At 37.9% G+C, this 22252-nt stretch overlaps 1 protein-coding gene across 23 annotated transcripts in view; it reads left to right on the forward strand.

The window, feature by feature from the left end:
* The window catches only part of DOCK3 (dedicator of cytokinesis 3), a 220321-nt gene that overhangs the window by 55111 nt on the left and 142958 nt on the right, over positions 1-22252 (forward strand). For 22 of the 23 annotated variants that reach the window (XM_074603250.1, XM_074603258.1, XM_074603251.1 and 19 more), the window contains exon 6: positions 16905-17053. The exons of the other annotated variant lie outside the window; for it this stretch is intronic. In XM_074603250.1, coding sequence (XP_074459351.1) covers positions 16905-17053 — 149 coding nt within the window. The remainder of the gene's footprint in view (positions 1-16904; positions 17054-22252) is intronic. 23 annotated transcript variants of the gene reach the window in all.

The raw sequence follows: 22252 nt of genomic DNA on the forward strand, positions 1-22252 counted from the left end.
GCAAATTCAAAATAAAAATCAAGCCATTTCTTAATAATTCGGGTAATTAACAGTAAATTAATCATCAAAAGTAGTTGCTTCTTCGTTACTGATATCTTTAAAACAAGACAGGATTGCATTTTAAATGATCTGTTGCCACATTATCTTAGAGGAAGTATGTTGCAGCAATCTGTGAGCGAGTTTCTATGGCATGTGCCCTGCAGGAAGTCAGACTAGGTAATCACAATAATCCTTTATAGTCTTGGAATTGATGAATCTTTAAATCTGTTTAGTCAGGACCAGCTGTGTTGAAAAAAAGCCCTACTAAAATACAAAAAAAAAAATGCTAAGAAGAAGTGGATATACTGTGTTGATGTGTTTTATATTCTTTCAGGCAAGAGAATTGTATGCGAAAGTCTAATAGCTTTTTAGGAGTCTTTCTCTAGTGATGTCTTTCAGAGATGACATCTTTCCCTTGTACCCCTTTAAACATATTCTTTGTGGTTTTTGATGACTTACCTTCTTGGCAAAGACACACTTTTCAGCTATTTATATATAAACTGTGGAAAAGATTGACATTCAATACTTTTTTGGGCTTACTTATGTTTCAAACACTGTTGAGAACTGCAGATATTTTGGTTATCTTTGAGTGGGAGATCACCAGGAATCAATCGCTCAGATGCTGTGTAACGGTGTAAGGGTGAGTCAATGGATGGGCCTTTTGCTTTCGAGGCTGATCTGGAAGGGGAGAATCGGTAGTGTACTTGAGGGTACTGCATCGCCAGATGTGCTGTGTTTCAGTCAAGAAATAATGCTGACATAATGCCTGACTGTTATTTATTAACTGGAGTTTTTAACCATTATACCGAAGCTGATTCTTAGCCTGTAATGATATTTTTCTTCCTTTCCTTTTGGTTTTTGTCTGTGGAGCATGCTATTATATTTTAAGTGCTTTTGAAAGCACCTAACTTCTATCTCAGAAGGTGACCCTATGTAAAATAGGTGAAAAAAACTCAGTATTCTACATTAACAAGACTGCTTTGATATGTTTTTTTATAATAATGAGTGGAAAAACATGTTTTTGTTATGTTATTAGGATCTTTGTTTAAAATCCACAGTTTTAACAGCTGCCAGCCATGAGTCCATTACAAATATTTGCAGCGTTATTGCCATATACATGGAACAAACATTTTTAAATTGAAGAGGGTTGAATTAATTCTTTATCCTGGGAGTTGTACCTGTTTTCTCATAGCTTTTTATTTGCAGCTCTGCCTCTCATCTTTTAACTATTTTAATTTTTTATTTACCAAAAGCTTGCATATTTTACAGAACAAGTAAAAACAGGTATTTGAAAGCAGGCTTTATTTATAATTTATATTCTACTTGCTGCATTCTACTAATTTTTTTGTGCTTTTTGTTTAACTACTAAATGGTAATTTATGCTTTCAGTCCTGCTGTATTACGAGGTGGCTATCAGCTCAGTGCCAGAGTTTACAGCTAGTCTGCTTCACACATCCTTTCATAGGGTGAAGGAGCTTATCTTTAGCTTGCCTTTGAATCAGTTATTATTTTACCAGTATTCTGCCCGAGGCCATATGTGGTGCTGCGTTTACTGTCAAGGCAGAAGAAATTACTTGTTTATGTAAGTCTTGCATTGATGGATCAGACTCTTCTTAGTAACATTTCTGGCTGTTCTGAAACCCAGACCATCTTGTCACAGAGTATCTGAGTTGATCATACAGTGCATTTCCATTTGCTATTAGCTGTCTGGAAGCATCTTCCCTAAAACATAGAGACACTCTGCAGCTGAGCATAGCTAACACCGCCTGCATGGTTCGGAGAGGTCGATATCAGCAGGGTTGCCAAATAAAACAACTTCTGCTTTTACTAGCTTTGTGTCCTTGACCTGGCAGCCGAGGCAGAGGATCCAGCCAAATGGTAGTAGTCATTGAGACAACTGATACTCTTTGGATGTTTCTCCTTAGGAAGAATTTTGTTCATGTATAAACATTAAAATCTGAACTTGAACACATAAGAAAGGACGGTTATTTAGTCAGTAGTAACAGTTGTTGTTTTAAATGTGTGGATCCCATGACCTGCCCTTTATTTCTCCTTCTGTCGTGCTCTGAGGTAGGAGTATTATAGATGGTTTGCATAAATAAGAGCTGTGGCTCCTGCATTCATTTTCCTTTTTTGTTACAGTAGGGGGAGGCATATCATACGCCTGAGACACAAATTAGCATTACTGTTAAAAACGTTGATACATCAATATGAGTTCGCATAAATTGAAGTAGCTCAAAGAACCATATATCAGAGAATCACAGAATACCAGATTGGAAGGGTCGTCAAGGATCATCTGATCCAACTTTTCTTGGCAAAAGCATGGTCTAGACGAGACCCTGTCCAGATGAATCTTGAAAGTGTCCGATGATGGGGAATGCACCACTTCCCTGGGGAGATTATTCCAATGGAGACTCCATCTTCTTTGTAGCCACCCTTTAAACACTGGAACATGGCGATAAGGTCTCCCTTCTTTTCTCAAGGCCATTCTCTCACCTTTCCTCATGTGGCAGGCTTCCCAGTCCCTTGATCATCTTGGTGTCCCTTCTCTGGACCCTCTCCAGCCTGTCCACATCTTTTTTTGCATAGCAGGGGCCAAAACTGAACACAGTGTTCCAGGTGTGGCCTGACAAGTGCTGAGTAGAGTGGGATAATGACTTCTTTCTCTCTGCTGGCGACGCCCTTGTTGATGCAACCCAGCATCCTGTTGGCTTTCTTAGCTGCTGCAGCTCACTGCTCACTCACATGGAGCTTGTTGTCCACCAAGACACTCGGCTCCCTTTCCACAGAGCTGCTCCCCAGCCAGGTAGATCCCAGTTTGTGCTGCAGTCCTGGATTATGTTTTCCCAGGTGCAAGACCTTACACTTGTCCTTGTTGAACTTCATAAGGTTCTTCCAGCCTACTGAGGTCTTTCTGCAGGGTGTCTCTGCCTTCCAAAGTGTCCGCTTCCCCACTCAGTTTGGTATCATCAGCAAAATTCATCAGTGTACGCTTGATCCCATCATCCAGATTGCTTATGAAGATATAAACAGTGTTGGGCCCAGTATAGATCCCTAGGGGACCCTATTTGTGACAAGTTGCCAGTTTGAAAAGGAGCTATTTACCACCACCCTCTGGGTGCAGCCTGTCAGCGAGTCCCCACCCACCGCACAGACCATTTATCTGGACTGTTAAGGCACCTGTTTCGCTACGAGGAGGTGGTGGGGAACTATGTCGAAAATCTTGGAGAAATGCAGGTAGGCAATGTTCACCACTTGCCCCACATCAGCTGAACAGGTTACTTTGTTGTAGAAGGTGATCAGGTTTGTCAAGCACTATTTGCCATTGGTGAGTCCATGCTGGCTTTTCCCAGTCACGTGCTTCATTTGACTTGTGAGAGCCCCCAGGAGGATTCGTTCCATAACATTCCAGGGGACTGAAGTAACGCTGATGGGCCTATAATTTCCTGGATCGTACTTTAAGCCCGTCTTGTAGGTGGGGGTGACATTAGCCTTCTTCTAGTCTTGTGGGACATCCCCTGATCTCCATGGCTTCTCAGAGATTATGGAGAGCAGCCTCATAATGATGTCAGCCAGCTCTCTTAACACCCTCAGGTGGATGGTGTCAGGGCCCATCGATCTGTAGGGGTCAAGCTCCTGTAAGCGTTCGTGTACCAACAAAAAAATCATTACTCTCAGTAAGGAGAAATGTATACTCATGTAGAAGGGAATTCTGACTTTTGTTTTCTCGCAATTTTATATTTAATATCTGGTGTTTGAATAAAAATAATTGCATTATAATGCAGAAAAGAAATGGAAAATTTGAAAATCTCAAGATTTTTAAGTTTCAAGATGAATTTGGGTGATCTGCTTACCTCCTAGAAAAAGTCCTGAACTTCAAAGTGAAATGTATGTAATTTCACTTCCTGCTGGTCTTCATTTTAGAAAAAAAGTTATGTAATTTTCTGAACTCTGCCAAGTAATTATTTTATATAGACAAAATGAAGACTTCCTGGATGAATTAGAGTTGTGCTAAGTGTCTGTGTGAAGTAGTAGAAATGGATCAGTTCTCTATGTAAATCGCTAGGTAAATGGGCTATGATCTCCTGTAAATTATTTTCCTCTGCCGGACAGTGGTCTCAGATTTTGGAAGCTTCTTCAGTTAAGGGTCAGTATTAGAACTTTCTAATAATTCAGGGAGATATTCTGGTTTTTATCTTGCTCTTTTTTCCATGCCTTCTTAAAAAAAGGATTAGGATTAATGTTTTTAATGTGTGTAAAGCAGTTGTGATTTTATCAGTAGCATTGGTTCCCCTGACAGAAACGTAAGTCTTAAAAACGTTAGCTCATCTTGGTTTTCAGTGTATCAGGTAAATCTGGTGGATTCAGTCCATCCAGCCTATGAAATGATACGTTGTATTGCCTACACTGCCTTTAACTGCACAAGAATAAATGCCACAGGTAAAATGGGAATGTAGGCTTTTACTTCCTGTTAATCTCTACCTAAACAGCACGATACTCCTAATCTAAAGTCAAAATTTTAAGAACAAGTGGGATTTTGTAATTGCAGTTATGTAATTTTTCCTTTTGTATTGAAATTTAAGGAAGCTGTGCTAAATACTTATCTATGTAGAAATGTGGGAATTACGGTGAAGGTGCTAATGATATTAGTAAGTAGTTCTTTGCAGAATAAATATTACACAATAAAACCAGAATTTTCATCTTGTTTTTCTGACTCTGAAACAGATCTTTGTGACCAAAATCATAAACAAAATGACGGATGCTATCACAGGTTAAGGCATGAGAAACCAATATGCTTTTTTACTCAGAACTGTTCCTCTGAAGTTGAAATTGTCTCTTTTGGAGGAATGACATTTACTGGAACCTGCCTATGAGAAGCACAGCTGAAACGTTTTTGCAATATTGAAATGTCTTTACTTTTTTTAATTTACATGAGAAGTACATAGCTGGAAAACTCTTGGAATACATTCAACCATTGTCTTTCGGGATTCGCAGAAATGTTGCAGGACAAATGGTGGCATCATGCCTAGGATCATTAATTACAAAATGCACTAATCAAACTGGTCTGCAAGTAATGGTCTGTGGTCTATGTTTTATTGGAATAATAGTGTGTGTTTTGTTAGTGGTTTTTTTCCCATAACATTTTAGGTGCTGCTAATACAACTTTAAAACCTGGCTTTTGGCAAAATCTTCTCTAACGTAATGAACTTACATTGCATGACCTGCATGAACATCCTAACAGAGACAAAGAATTGTTAGAGACATTTAAGAATGCATATATTGACCCAGTTCTACAGACTCTTTTTTCCTCTATCTGCTGTGTTTATGAGGTCTAAAGTAGTAGTAGTACTTCTAGACCACTCCACGTGTGTGAATGACAGTATTAATTTTGTGTGCTGTGTGACACTCACTGAGAGAAGCTGGAAACAGGATGCACAGGTTATACGCATGAACACCACTGGATGTGGAGTTTCCTGTTAAGTATGTAAATAGCATCGAAAGAACAGATGCAATGGAAACGCTTTGGAGAGAAAGTATTTTTCAGCTTTAGAATTTGGCACACCAGTGTAAGGCATTGCTAAGGGGAGAAAATATTTGACAGCACTCGTATACCATAATCAGTTTGAATTTCTTGACAGATATTTATCATCTAAGTTGCAATTTAGACAGCTTGGCTGTTGCTAATTAGTGTCAATGTTAATTATTTATTAATACACCTTCTAATAAAGATACCATCTTGTTTATTCAAAGTGGAAAAAAAAGCATTTAACTCTACTTTAAAACTGATGTGGAAGGTAATACGATTTCTCTGTCTTGCAGAAAAATTACCTTAAAATACTGATTTATGGGGGGGGAGGTGGGGGGTGGAATTTTTTGTATGTGCAAAAAAATATAGCCATTTAGTCATGAGTAGGCAGCTGTCTTCTCAATGTTATAAGTTATTTTGCATTTAAATAATGGTAAAAAGTCTACTAAAAGTATGAAATACAGAGGCTTCCACACTTTTTCAATACTGCTTCAGTTTTTTTCAGAGCAAAATGTTTTTGTTTATTACCTGTCTGACAGGTAAATACAGCCAGTTAGCATGCAGTGTCTTCCTCAAATCCTCCAGATTTATATCTTTTTCAGATGGAGGCCGTACAGCTTCTCCTTTTCTAATGCATCAGAGAATAAGTAGCTTCTGCTGACACTCAAAGACAGTGGTACCAGCAGGAAGCATTTTGAGTGACCGTAGCAGAGATGGCAGCAGGGCATTAGAAGTCCTCTTTCAGCCAGGTTTACCAATATTCCAAGCTTTGAGGAAGCAGAACTTCAGGGAGAAAAAGAAATACACTTGCAGTGGATCAAGATAATCAGTTCTCCATCTGTAAGTCCACGTAATTCAGCAAATATATTTTGGGATGTAAAGTACCATTATGATTGTAAGTTTTATGTAAATGGGGAACACAAGGTTACAAGGAAAATGGAAGGTGATGATGTGAGCAGGGAACCAATTTTAGTTCTGCTTACTAAAGCTCATTCACTGCTGGGACCTCATATTTACAAGCAAGGAAGGGTAGGTTGGGGATATGAAGGTCAAAGGCAGTGGCCTTGAGATGAGAGCTCAGGATCCCAAGAGGAGGGAGTAGGGAAAAAAGCAGGATCACAACCCTGGACGTAAGAGAGCTGACTCTGACCTATTCAGAGATCTGCTTAAAATAGTCCCGTGGAACAAGGCACTGAAAGGAAGAAGGATCAGAGAAACTTGGCTGTTCCAAGAATCGTCTCGTTCAAGCTCAAGCAAGGATAGTCCATCCCAGCAAGCAGGAAGTCAAGCAAAGATGCTAGGAAGCTTGCATGGATGAACAAGGAGCTCCTAGCAAAAGTTAAATGTAAAAAGGAAGTACACAGAAAGTGGAAGCAGGGACAAGGAATCCAGGATGAATATAGAGATACTGTCCAAGCATACAGGTGAGGAGAGCCAAAAACTCACCTGGAGCCACATCTGCAAGGGATGCCAAAGACAACAAGGGAGGCTTCTGTAAGCACATAAACAGTGAAAGAAAAGCCAGGGAAAATATAGGCCAGCTGCTAAGTGAGGCAAGGGCCCTGGAGGGGTAAGGAAAGGGTAAGGTGCTGAATGCCGCCTTCATAGAATCATAAGGTTGGAAGGGTCCTCTGGAGATCATCTAGTCTAACCCCCCTGCCAGAGCAGGGTCACCTAGAGCAGGCTGCCTTCACCTCAGTCTTCACCAGCCTTCAAAAATCCTAGGTCCTAGAGGCCAGGGGAAAGTCTCCAGCAACAAGGACCTACCCTTAGTGGAAGAGGATTGTGCTTGGGAATACTTAAGCAAACTAGACATACATAAATCAATGGGCTGTGATGGGAGCTGGCAAGTGGCATTGTGAGGCCACTGTCAGTCATCTGTGAAAGATCATGGCAATTGGAACAGGTGCCCAAGGACAGGAGGAAAGCAAATATCACTTCTGTCTTCACAAAGGACAAGAAGAGCCCAGCAAACTGAGGCGGACTGGCCTCACTTCGGTCCCTGGGAAGGTATTTGAATAACTAATACTGGAGAACATTTCCAGGCACATGAAGGCCAAGGAGGTGATTGAGAGTAGTTAGCATGGATTCACAAAGGGGAAGTCACACCAACCTGATAACCTATTATGAGGAAATGGCTGGCTTGACAGATGAGGAGGAGCAGTGGATGTTGTCTACCTTGACTTTCAGGAAGGTTTTTAAACACTGTCTCCCATGAGATCCTCATAGAGAAGCTGATGAAATTTGGACTGATGAGTAGATAGTGAGATAGACTGAAAACTGGCTGGACAGACAGGCCCAGAGGGTGGTGACCGGTAGAACAAAGTCTAGTTGGAGGTCAGTAACTAGGGGAGCATCCCAGGGGTCAGTACTGGGTCTGATACTGTTCAACATCTTCATTAATGACCAAGCTGACAGACTGTACCCACAGCAGGTTCACTGGTGATGCAAAAGTGGGAGGGAGTGGCTCTTACACAAGCGGGTTGTGCTCCTGTCCAGAGGGACCCAGACATGCTGGAGAAAAGGACTGATGGGAACCTCATGAAGTTCAACAAAGGAAAGTGCAAAGCCATGCCCCTAGAGAGGAATACCACCAGGCAGTAGAATATGCTGGGACCCAACCTGCTAGAAAACAGCTTTGCAGAAAAGGCCCTGGGAGTCCTGGTGGACACCAAGTTGACCATGAGGCAGCAATGCACCCTTGCAGCGAAGAAGGGTAACTGTGCTCTGGGCTGCGTTAGGGAGAATGCCAGCAGGTCGAGGGAGGTGATCCTTCCCTTCCATTCTATTCAGCCCTGGTAAGGCCACACCTGGAGTGCTGTGTCCACTTCTGGGACCTCCAGTACAAGAGAGACATGTAGTACTGGAGAAAGTCCAGAAGAGAGGTGTTATCACAAGTCTCATGCTAGCTGTTCTCAAACCCCCAAGCTCTGCAGTCATGCAATCAGGATAATTTATTCTTCTTGTAAAAAAGGAAAAGGAAAATTATGCTTTTCAAGCTCAGAGAGGGTCTTGAAAATGTAACCTGTGAATACTTGACACAGAAGGTATTTATACACCTCCCAGAGGCATAACAGAATTATCAGCTGCAAAAGTCAACTATATGTGTGCCAGAGATTTATTTTTTTTCCCCTTTAGTTGGTTTATAGACCTTTCTCCTTCACTCCGCTCATATATCTGTTTTAGTTGTGCTGATCTTATTGAGAGAGATATATGGGGTCACATGCTGGTAAAAAGGAAGCCTCTGTCCTGTTCTTGGGCCCTTTCCTTACTGTATTATCTTTCAGGAGGTTAACTTATATGTATCTAGTTTAGTTAATAATACTTCTGAAGAAATATGATAAAGCAAAATATATTGTCTTCTTGTTGTGTCCTTTTAACAGTTATATGACGTGATAAAGACATTCAAAAATGGGGGGAGATACCAGGAAACTAAAAACGAAGAAATCATCCTTGAGTTAATAGCAAAAACCTGGCATGCATATTTTTTTCCTCGGAAGGGAAAATAAGCTTATCTTAAATTGTATGTTCTTACATTTCCAAATGAAAACAAATTTAGTACATTTAATACACAAAGGATTTGGAACTGGCTTCAATAAATGTAATATGGATTGAAAAGGGGATGATTGTTAGTGTCACTTATTTTATAGTATTAGAAATGAAGAAGAATTAAATCTCTACGTTTATCAGAATAGTTATCCCCTTCAATTACATTTCCTTAAGCTTTGTTAAAAGTTTATTATGATGTTATGAAAGGAGGTTAATGTTGCAGTTACTCCTAAAAAATCAGGAACTTCAATTGAATTTCAACAAAAGAATGGTAAGCTGCAGTCTCTTCTACATAATGAAATTGTGGGTTTTTCCAGTCCTCAGCTCCCATCAGTGGCAGCAAGGATGGGGGTGGGCGGGAGACAGAGGGTCACTTTAGGATATTTCTTCAACCAAATTTTTCCTCTTCTCAAGGTAATTATCCTACAGAGCCCCTCCTTATTCTTCCTGGAGAAGACCAATCTCCCTTCTTTGCATCCTATTTTTCTGTTAACAAAGAAAGCTAAACACTACTAATTTACACCCAGAATACCTGTCTCGTTCTGGCCAAATTCCATTTCATGATGATGATACAGGGTCTAAAAGTAACAAAAGTATACCAATACCAATAGCATGAAGTCAGACACCAAAGCCGTGTTGGATTTGTTTAAAATTGTTTCTGTAACTGTTAAATGTTGTCGTCTGTTACTTGTCCTGAGTTGCTGTATTAGACAAGTATCTGAAGTTGTAAATAAGGAAAAGATATGAGTCAAGATGCATGTCTTGACTGCTAGTGAATGTAGTAACTTGCCCCTGGGGTTATTTACATGTATAGTATAACTGATTTTTAAAGTGGAAAAGTTGTTTATAAAGGAAATCGAAAAATATAATTTTCCTTGTACCATACTGCATTACTATCAATAAAAATAAGTATGAAATTGCATTTTTAAGTTAGACATTTAAGGTCTGTGAAGTGATACGAACAAATAGGAAAAAACTTCTGTTCTTGGAGAAGGGCAGTAGCGTGTTACTAACCCTCCATGAATATATTTTTCTTTATAATATTCTATAAAGAGCTCTGAACTTGAGATGGGTTGATTTGTTAAATACATTGTGATAACAGGTTTGAATGTTACCCACTGTCCTTCATAGACAGAAATGGTGATCTTAGGACAGAAAAGAGCCCTTTTCAAAAGCAAATAGTTGTGGTAACATTATGAAGACTTGTCCTCCTCTGTGTTGTGTTGTTACCTTAAATGTTGCTATTGCTGTATTGTTGCCTGGGTTCCTCTTGGCGTGATGTTTATAGCTATGAAAAGCTGCAGAGTATTCGTTTGGTTTGCAGCAGGTACAACCTATGACCAGGTTTTTGGACTTGTTGGTAGATAGCTTTGGTTTAAATACACCATTTCATTTTTGGAGCAGATAAAGTGATTGTTGTTTTCTGTTTATCACAAAGGATTTTAATGTAATTGCATTTTTAAAAAAAAATTCTTTTTGTAGAAATGTACAATCTGAGGAAGTTCTGAAATTATTTTGGAGGCAAGGCAGTTGTTGCTTCGCTGTACAAAGTTTCTGGTAAAGCACGTTAAATGCTCTTAAGTGAAGGAGGAGGTTAGCAGAAGTTCCACACAAATGAAATTTCTAGTACGTTTCAGAGAAATAGTGGGAATAACAAGTGATGAGAAAAGTCTACATATATACTGCAAGTATGAGGATGCCTATATAAAATCAGCTTCTGTATAATTTAAGACTTCATATCACAGGTTTCATTTTTTTGAGAATATTTTTATTTTTGCGACTCAAAGTCAGAATTCTTCTAGTTTCTCCTTGGACTGTTGCCAAGAGTGGTAGGGAACCTTTTTGTGAAGTTACTGATATAAACTCAACGTAAAGCTTTTAGCTCCTAGCTCAAGAATTTCACTATTTGGAAGAACCATGTGGATGTAGTATATCCAGAAAAAAGTTACTCTACTACTTAAGTATGGTATACAGTGACTCATATATGTCAGTTAATCTAACATAAAGGAAAAGCTTGTCGCAACATCTCTGCTTATCTTGTGAAGGCTTTATTTTGTTGTTTTGCTCTGCTTTTGCTTTCTTTATTCATGTTCCATCATTCTTTTTACCGCATAAGTTTTCCCTTTGTCATGTGACAGTATTTTAAACTATTTTAGACATTTTCACTGGCAAAAGTCTAAGGAATTTACTAGTAACAATGTGAGATAGTCTTCTTCTGTCACCCTAATTTACTCTGCTTTAATGCACACTGTGAATTGAAATGCCCTCTGTGAATACAGTAGAGAATCCATTTAAAACAGATTTATATTAGAGTAAATAATTTCTGTTTGAAGCTGAAAACAATGAATATTCATAGGAGAGAATAAATGCTATTCATGTTAATGCATTAGAAGAATGGAAATAAACCAAAACTGAGGTTCAGTCTGTTACTTGTTTGAAAGACTAGTATTGCTGGTTGAATGTTCAATGGTGTGCTGTCAAAGGAGTGGGAGCTCAACCCCAGACTCTAGGGAAAGCTCCAGCATGGTACCATAACCCTTTGTAAATGTACTTTGTACTTTTAATTGGGAGAAGTTGTAATTTAGTTACTTTTTCCCATTTGTTTTGTGTGTTTTTTAACTGTTATTAAAGTCCATTTTAGTTCTGTAATAAAACAGGACTAGACGTCTAGGCACACATGTAGACCATAAGAATAAGTGCAAGTGTTAATTTTGTTCTCAAATTCCTTTGCTTTCCTGTGGGTGCCAGTCTTGATACCAGCATGCTATCCCCATCTCCCACACAAGCTGTACTTCAGTTCCTTTCCCTGTTCCTGAGACATCCTTGTATTGACCTGTAATGTCTGACCTTTATTCATCAACAGGCACTTGATGAATACTGTCTAATTTGATAGGTAGTGTTTCAGGCTTGCATGGTAATAGTATTAGAGATTTTGAGCAAGATTAAACTATGAATCTATAGTTTAATCTATAAATCTATAAATTCCCACAGAGCTTTACTGTAAAATAATTTGTTGAATTAAAAAATCCAGACAAAACTGAAAAGAAAGGAATCAGTTTTGCGTTATTTCCAGTTTTGTTGTTTCCTTTCATGTGCTGATGATGCTTGCAGGCTTTAATATCTAACTTAGATACCGAAATCCATAACAAGGAACCTGGGAAAAGCTACTCACTTTCTTTTATAAGGAAGATACTTTTTTGCGCCCCTCTCCTCCGTTATAGCCTGAGGCAATTCTACAGGAAATATCTTAAGGGACCGCTCTTGAGAGAGGCAAAATCCTGATTTCTTTACAGTAGTGTTAAGTGAAGCCATGGTAACAAAATGGCTATAAATAGGTCACCTTCCATAATATACTAATCTTTTATATATTTTCATGTTATGTGGTATTTATTTAGAGAAAAATGACAAAGGCAGCCTTAGTATTTCAAAGGCACCATAGGCATAAAACAGGGAGTTTTTGTTACTGCACTGAAGCATGAAACAGCTCTGTGTTCCTGTGAGTGCAGGTTTATTTTATGTGATGATTTGTTTAAAAACACCTGTGCTGGGTGCTGTGCCCAGGTGTTGGTGGTGGGGATGTCTCTGTGGGGATTCCGGCTGGTTCCACATGAGACCTGATGCAGGACACAGCTGAGCCCGTTAGCAAAGCTGGTGAGAGCATGTTTAAGAAGGGACGAGTGGCCCCCCAGGCAGTGAGGGTGAGGGGAAAAGAGTGGGGAACAGTGGGGCTGAGCAGGAGGAGGTGGACAGATGGTGGAGCAGGTATCCACACGGTGGTCCCTGAGGGGTACCACACCAGAGCAGGCTTATCCTGAAGGACTGCAGCCTGTGGGCAGGACCCATGCCGGAGCAGGGTGAGGAGGAGGGGACAGCGGAGAGGAGCTGCTGTGGACAGCCAGCCCCGCCATTCCCCTGCTGAGGGGGAGAAGGGGTGGAGGAGTTGGGGGTGAAGGTGAGGATGGGAAGAGGGTAGGTAGGGATGCATGGGTTTAGGGGGTTTGTCTTTCTTTCTCACCACCCAACTCTTACTTTAATTGGCAGTAAACTAAATTAATTTCCCCCAAGTCAAGTCTGTTTTGCTGGGATTGTAACGGGTAAGTGATCTTTACCGCAACTCAGAAATATTGTTATTTTATTTCCCCCCACCCTGGCCTGTTGAAGAGGGGGAGTGAGAATGCAGCTAGGCAGGGGCCTGGCAGCCAGTAAAGGTTAACCCACCACAGCCCCAAAACTGTCTTTTGACTTTTGATCTCCATAGAGTTAATGCGGAATCATTAAAAGAAAAAAAAAAATGAATGCCAGAATTCCACTTTTTGATGTGTAGCTGTATATACAAAGATTATCCAGGCACTGATAAGCAGGACTTGTTAGTAGTAACAGATCAAAGAAACACAGCCGGTGTATTTCTATCCAGGGGATAGGAAAATAAGGTAATGAAGTGTGCTAGAGAACAGACTTGTGCTGCTTGTAAGAAGAGAGTCCTCAGTTCATTAAGGCTATCCAGATGCTTTGTCCTTGACACACCTTAATTATTACCATGAAAGTTTTTCCATAAATATTTACTTTTATATTGTGGATGTAAAATATTTGCCAAATATGTTCATAAATGTGCACAGCAGATTATTCGGATGACTGATAGAGTGCTTATTGCTCTGTAGCCCATGAAAAAGCTAGATGAAAAATGAGAGGTTATAGATTGTGTGGAAGTTTACTGTAAAACACAATGAACGCTTACATATTGGATTGACTTGCACTTTTTTTATTTAGCTACTAACAAGATGATAAAGTTTCAGGTTTCTTTATGGTGCTACTCTGACTAAAATTACTTGAATGACTCTAATGTTTAAAATTAGTTTTTCTGGAAATGTGCTGTTCAGGATCATCTGTTTCACTTTAAGTGTTCTGGTGGTTTTTTTTCTTTTTTTTTTTTTTTTTTTACATGGGGGTAGGAATCCTGATCAGCTTAGTTTAGTGTTGAATTTTGAAGGTCCTTTTTTTTTTTCTTGAAAGAGAGAAGGCAGAGGAATGTCATTTAAATATGTGCATCCACCTCCCTTCCTCTCTCCCAAATGGAGTTTATTAGTCACTCGAATCTTGTGGTGTGAGGAGGGACGTTATAATCTGGTTTTTGCCTGCTTCAAACTCTTTGCTGCCTCCAAGCCTGAAATTAAGCTACCTTCAACTCTGTTCTAGCTCCTTTTTCTCTCTCACAAGTTATTTGCTTCACTTTCCTGAGCCTTGCATCTATGGTTCACTTCATAACAGTTTGCCTGAGATCACAGCTATAGCTCCTCTTGCTTCCCACTGTCTCCTACCTCTTCTTCCTTCCTCATAGGGGACCGTGTATTTTCTTAAAAGGACACCATATGTTTAGCTCTCTGTCTATCAATACTTGCTCATTCTGTTTAAAGTAGATGAAATATTTTTTGAAGAATAAGTCTGAAAACTAAAGCTGAAAAGGACAGATTGTCATGATCATGGAACACAGGAGAGGTGTTTGAGGTTAAAGAGAGGTTTAAGTTGAGGGTTTTTCTTTTTTTCGGATCATGGCGTAGGACCTAACGTGACTAGCTTTTGTAAAATTGTATTCTACAATCTAATTTCTCATTTATTTGTGTTTAAATAAATACAAATAAATACTTCTGATACTTGTGTAAAAAATAACTGTAATAGTAACTCCAGAACATACAGTAATTTAACCAGTATAGTGTTCTGGACTTGAATTCATTGATAGCCTTGAACCATTATTTCAAGAGTAAGGGAGTGGCTTTTTAAGCAGGTTTATTTGGAAAGTCTGAATGTGATGATTCTGGAGCTGATTCTCAGAATCATTTAATTGCCAACTCTTTTATTGACAGATATCCCTAACTTGCTTATTTGTTAGTCCCAAACTCCATTGTCTAAATCTTGGGTTAGAGGAAGTTACAGCCCTTTCTTGTTCACATAAAGAGCATATGAAAATATTCCTATACCTACTGTTTTCTTCAGCTTATATAGGACTGACTTTGGACAACACTTAGTGAAAAAAACCTAAATACAGTTTTGTACTTACCACCTACACCTAAACACCATTTTGTACTTATCAGCTATGAGTGATATTAAAATAAGTATTTTCAGCCCTAGAAATGTATGTCTTTCTGTTGGATCTGGTGTCTGTAGGTTCATTTTTTCAGGTGGGTCCAGAACCCATGTGGATACATAGTTGAAATATGGTGCATCTTTTAATCTAAAAATGGTTTGATAAGAACAGCAGATGATTCCATCTGTGTTTAACCTGCTTCAGCAAAACAGATGTGTTGTCAGGTTCAGAGAAATTAGCAAATTGCTGATCAAAATGGAGTACATTTGAAATCTATTTTCCTAAGTCATGCAAATCTAGTGGTCTTGTAGGAAAACCAGCTCAAGTAGATGGAAATTCTTTTTTCATCTCATCTTACCTATTTTTGGCAAAACAAGTGAAAAACATTCTTTCTGATCATACATTGCAATAGAAAACACTTATGTTTTTCATAGTGGACGTTCCTCTATCAGATCTAGTCTTGATAAATGCAAGTATCTTTATTTAGAGAGTTTTTATAAAATACTCATTTGCAAGCAGAAATGCAATCAAGACAATCCTGGCTTGTGAAGTCTCAGTTTCAGTCCATCTAGTCAGTGAGATTCAAACGTTTCAAGCTTTCTATACAGGTACGAATGGAGCTTAGTTGTTTAAAAAACAGCATTCAACTGCAGTAGGAGACTTTATTATTTTTTCTTCTCGGGATCCTCATCTCACACTTGGGCCATTTTATGCTGTTTGAGACATAGCTGTGTAGACAAGAGCCCCCTTGACACACACTTCGCATCTAGAGATACTGGAGTAGTCAGGCCACGCTCCCTTATCTTACGGGCGCTTAGAGGTGGCCTTGGTTCTTAGCACCAGACTTTCCTTTTTGTGGACTTCCCATACAGTCATTTCCTGCAGTGGGAAAAAGGTATTTCCACTTCCGTATGTGTTTTGGGGGTTTGGTTTGGGTTTGGGGTGGTTTTTTCATATTTGAAGAATACTAGTTCTTTCGGAAATGATTGTGGTGTTAGTTGTTTAGGGTTTGGGGATTTGGTTTGTTTTTTTTTTTTTCTTTGTTTGTTTGCTGGTGGTGGTAGTGTGGGATATTTTTACTGTCTATGGTAATTTTCCTTTTTAAAGTAATTTCGCTGGTGGATTTTATCGTTAATTGCTTTAGTCCCTTTTAGAGTGCAGATAATGAATATTCATATCCCCACCACCACCTAACTGGGTAAATGTTAGTAATTGGAATGTCAAAAATATTAAAAGCGGTTTTCTGTTGTGGTGACTGTTCAGAGCAATTAAGTTAGCTGCTGACAGAAAACAAACTTTTTCACATCTCTTTACTTTAAATCAAAAACTTTGAATTTATTATATGATTGAAATAAATGATCCCTGCTGCACATAATGAATCCTCTTACCTAGAGCATTAGGTTCAATCTGAAAATGGACCCGTAAGCAGAGTGAGCCTAAACTTTAGAAATAAAAAGTTGTACAATTTAAATAGCATCAGTTAACACTACTTCTTGATATAAATATTTTAAAGCTTGTACAAACTGGATTACTGTTCCTCTAGGGTAATTAAATGAATTAATATTTCTCTCTTTCTTTCTCTTTCTTCTTTCTCACACTCTTTCGCTTTCCAAACTTATTAATCTCTCTCTTCTCCCCTCTTTTCTCTCCCCACCCTTCTCTTTCTTTCTCACTCTCTTCCCCTCTCCTCCCAAAAATATGCCTTTACAGAAACATAAGGTAGATCTTTTCTACAAACTGCGGCATGTGATGAATGAGCTCATTGACCTGCGCAGGCAGCTGCTGTCAGGTCACTTGACGCAGGATCAGGTGCGGGAGGTCAAGAGACACCTCACAGTGAGGCTGGACTGGGGCAATGAGTAAGTACAGGTACCGGCTGGGTACTCTTTGTTCTAATTATTGTTAAAGAGCTTTTATTAAAAAAAAAGAAACGAAAAACATCAGCTTTTTCCTTCCAGTAGCGTTTTGTACACAGGGTAGAGCATTTCGTTACTTGGAAATCAAATGTAACTTTTTACAGTGGGTTTATTGCATAGTTCTTCTGCTATTACTATAAACTGAGCTGTTTGCTTATTAGTAGGCCTTTTCTAAGGCTGTCTGCACTTGTACAAGTTTTAGGTCATATTAGGCCTGGGAGTACCTGTTCATAGGTACTAAAAACCTATATGTCAGTTGAAGAAGTATTTTAATGATTGATGCAATAACTAGAGAATCTCACTGTCAACAGTGACATTGGCGCTGAGGACGTAATATTTGGACTTTTTATATAATTATATAAATATATATTTTATATATATATAGAATATATATATTTATTTTTATATATATAAATAAAAAATCTATATAGAGATTATAATTATAATCTATATTTGGCTGTATTTGGCTGTTGATGACATTTCTTAGAGGTTTAGACTCTCCCTGGTCAGTTCCATGGTGAATTTGTGGAGAGGTTCTGTAGAGCCAAAGACAACTGCAATTCACATGGAAGCTGAAATGGTAATAAATTGCCATTAGACAAAAAACAGCCCTTCACCAGAATTGGTTTTGTTCTGAGATACAGGGTATCAGAGAGGTAAGTTTTGCATGACACACTTATGACCTTTTCAAAGGAAATATCACCCTCCTCAGGCGTATAGTGACTGCTTTTCGACTAGGAGTAGGATTAGTGCTAATTAACATATCGGGGGGAGGAATTCTGTAAGTTGACAACTAAGGAAGAAAGTCAAATGCTTTTCACTAACATATATTTGTTATGACTCTGTTCCTTAGTCACCGACTTCAGGATTCCCTCTTGAGAGACATACCTGAATAGATGCATGAAGATTTTGCTAGCCCCCATGCTACATTTTGTTTCTCTCTCGTTGAAAGAAAACTCTGAAGGACCAGACTAATAGATGGCATCAAGTCATTGTTCTGCACTGCAGAGTTACAGATATTTTCCATTTTCATTCCCAGTGGAGTAAATGGGAACCAATAGACCATTTTTTAACGTTACGCCTAGACGTTTTTGCTCAAAGAGTTGTATGGATGAAATTAGCAACAGGAAACTGCAAAAATGTCATAAGAAAAAAGGATGAGGAGAGTAGACAGCAGTGAAGAGAGTAGGCTGTTCAATGAGGGGGCTACACACTTTTTTTTTTTCAATGTGAAATCATTAATTATGAAGTACGTTAAAACTGTAAAGGTAATTCTGATGCATGACAGTTATGGGAAATCAGTAAATATAAATATGTCATGATTAAATTCTTCTGCTCAGGATGCTTGTTTAGGAGAAAAAAAAAAAAGATTCTGTGTTTCTTACTACATAAGAACAGGTACTGACCTCCCTAGAGAAAAAAGTACATGATATTGGAGATACATGCTTAAACAGAAGAGGGTATCAGTAAAGGAACTGCATAAGAAGGCATATGATTGAAAAGATATTTCATTAAATCTGTACACCATGCAGTATTTAAATACAAGTGTCTGGGAGTTTGGAAGGTCTTTCTGCAACATTACTCTTTTCCATAGAATTTCTGTGAGAGTTCTGTCACTTTCTTGTATCTCCCCTCTCTGCGTTTCATCACGAAACTCAAGACCGCATATCTTAATATGTGAAAAAAACTCATTATTTTCATATACATATTCACATAGTACTACCCTTTCTCAAAGAATGTAGTAATGTTCATTATTTATTCAGTAATATTTGAGATTTGCAAATAACATAAATGGAAAAATATTGTTATTAACATGTATTAATATTACCTGAGAAGCTTTAAATACATGCAATTTGAGCTGGTCTGTAATTATTCAACATAGTACAATCTAATAGGTGACATTCAATGACTGAGTAGCTTTCAGGAAACAGATAATCTTACATATCTAATTTGTAGCATGTATGCTTATTTAGTGTAAAAGCTACTTTTATCCTGACCTTGATTGTTAATGCATTGTATTATTTGGGAAGGAATGATGCAAACATGAAATTTGGACTTTCTGTCCCATGAGTTAGGTTCTTTCAGTTTGTTGAACTGGTATTATTTTCCCATAAATGTGCAGGCAGCGGTTCTGGTAGTCATCCCTTGTGTTCTTGGAGGAGTTGGTGGAAATCAAGGGACAGATACATTCCTTGGATTAGTAGTTACAGATTTTTTTATGAAAGAAGTAATTTAGACTGTTTTCAGAACTACTAAAGTGAACTTTTTTTTTTGCCTTTTTTTTGTATGCTTATTTTAAATATTAAGAAGTTTTGCGCTGTTGTTTGGTCTATAAAAATGTAGGAATATAATTTATTTTACAATTATTGCTGCTAACCTTTTGTATTGTTGCTAGTCATTCTTATAATGCAATACTCATTTCCACTTATTGCAGCAATTTAATTCTGTGTTGCTTACGCATTCTTCCTCCTCAATACAAAAATTTGCATCCTTTTTATGATGCTTTGCTACCTCTTCCAGTTACCCCCAGTTAGCTTGTTTTCGTATGCGTGCATTGACTGGTCTTGCTGCTGGATAGGTTTTTGTATTTCCCAGTTGCTCAAAAGAGCAGAATTTACTACCTTTAGATAAGGATCTCAGTGGTTTTAGACTTTCAGTTTGAAGCATCCTTCTGTGTATTTTTACACAACTGAAATCTCATACACTGGCTTTTTTCCTGCGTATCTTGCTAGGTTTTATGCAGAATATTACAAATGCTTGCGTTTTTTTAAAATGTTTCACTCTGATACAATTTATTAGATTATTAATCTTTTGAAGTCTGAAACGTTACTGGAAGCGTCCAATGGTCTGTAAATAACAAGGAAAAATTTGTAGAGCAGGGAACAAACATTATAAACCTGAATTCTGCAATTCATCTCATTTTAAATCATGTTGCAGGTAAAATGGAAATTTGATTTGGAAATATTTGTTTAGGTTTTTTAACTGAATGGGTAAGTTTTTCAACTTTTACTAGTGCTTAAAATAGGAAACCAGAATTAAACTTTTTAACTAACAAAAACATGTTTCATTCTAGAGTCTTTTGCATCAAAAATCAGGTGAAGGAATATTTCTATTTGAAATGTGAATGCTCTGCTTCTGCTCCAAGGCAAAAAATTACTTGCAGCACAATGTGCATACCTTGTTTACCAAGAAGGGAGATGAAGATTTCTTCACAGTAATTTAACTTAAAAATTGGAGGTCATCTTAAATGATCTTCGTGATTGATTCTTTCAGATTAATATAGTATCTGACAGATTAGCAGAAAGCATCCAGGTTTCTGAGCACAATCACTTTCCCTTTTATACTGAGGGAAGACATTTCCTTCCCTATGAATGTGGGATAGATACTCCATGTTTAGGCTCAGAAACAGAGATGAGGAGGGGGAGCCACCAATACTTTGAGATTTTGGACAGATAAGAGCCATAAATAAGACGAGTTTGTAGAGTTACGTTACTTTTTAGTAAGTCATTGCACTGAAAGAAATCTTCCAAATGGTTGCCATATATTCTGCACGGAAAGATCCATAGATAGCCAAAAATTACAAAAGAATGTTTAAAAGGAAAAACAAGGAAAAAAATGTCAGAAATAAATCTTTCACACTGTCATGCAAATAAAATGAAACACTGCTTTAAAGTCACGATCTTTCTCTTACCTCAGAATTGCATTTGGAAAGCCAGGGGCAGTTGCAGTGTTAGCACCTACTAACATGCGTTAACGCTGTAGAGGAAACAGTGTCATCCAATGAAGTAAGCATAGTCTTAAAACTAAAAAAAAAATTCCTAAATTTCAGCACTCACATCCTTAGAAGATTATTTTTGGGCTTTGAGTGACTTACCTTCTTGTCGCATTTTTCTTGACATAAAAGGTATAATAATTACTTCCTGGTAGTGTTGCAGCAATTGGCTTAAAGTTCGTAAAATACATTTGGAGATATATATTAAATGTACATACGAGGTTGTACTATCTGGAAATCAATTTGAAAATTAAAGACATTCTTATTACAGTAGTTGTCATTGTTGCATCAAAGGTGATGAAACTAGGAGTGAGCGATTTAAACAACCACAATGAAATGCCTTTAAGAAGGTAGCAGAAGGAATAGTTGCCATTTCTGTCTAAATATGTAATATTTTTTCCTTCTCATGAATATACCTGTAGTAATGATTGAATAGGGATTAAAACTGTAAGGAGCCCTTGGTTGTCAGTCTTTCAGGAAAACCTTAATAACCTCTCTCTGTAGTCTGATGCTTCCATGCAATATTTGCTGCCATTCCCTTTAATCAGTTCCTTGCTGAGATTACTTACCTTCATCTCATGATCTTCATTTTAAGAAATAATTTCCTGTGTAGTATTACATCAGTGCTTTACTTATTCCTTTATAGATTACAGCCCCTGCAGTTTCTTCGTATCCAAAATAACTTATTTCTGTCAAGGAAAAACATCAACTTGTATTTGCACATTCTAATTTTCACAAATATAGTTTTCGTATATTTAATTTTTCCATGGATTTCTGTATTGTATTTCCTTACAAGTCTTTTTTAAAGTCTGCACATAGTTTCTGTGAATGGCTGTCAAGACCATTTCCTTTCCCTTTACCACCTTTATAAATCTATTTGTGCACGAGAAATATGAACGGTATTAAATGATGCTTTGATGTAGTTGGAGAAGGAGTACAAGGAAATTGGTGGCTGCAAAATTAAAGCTGAAAAGAGTCAAGGTGAAGTGCACATTTTTGGAGCACAGGGAATAAGATCTTGCACACTTTAGAGATGTGATGAGTTCTCCCAATCTCTTTTTCAAGATTAGATGTGTATCTTAAAGACATTTTTTTAGTCAAATGACGTATTTCTGCAAGATTCTTCTAGGAAGAGTTGTTATGACTTGTGGTTTTATGAATTCTAAATGGTGTAGCATTTGTATTATAAATAAGTGAAAACATTAGAAATTGAGGTAATTCTTTGAAATTACCATTAAAACCAGGTTGATTTTATCTAGAAGCCCAGTTAGCCCGAAGCAGGGTTGTATTTTCGTCCTTTTCAGTATTAGAGATGCTAGTAGTTTTGTCTATCAGCTTGCCTTTGTATTACCTGAGAGAAAAGTATCTAG

This window comes from Larus michahellis, chromosome 10 (genome assembly GCF_964199755.1).
Source record: "Larus michahellis chromosome 10, bLarMic1.1, whole genome shotgun sequence".
Lineage (NCBI taxonomy): Eukaryota > Metazoa > Chordata > Aves > Charadriiformes > Laridae > Larus > Larus michahellis.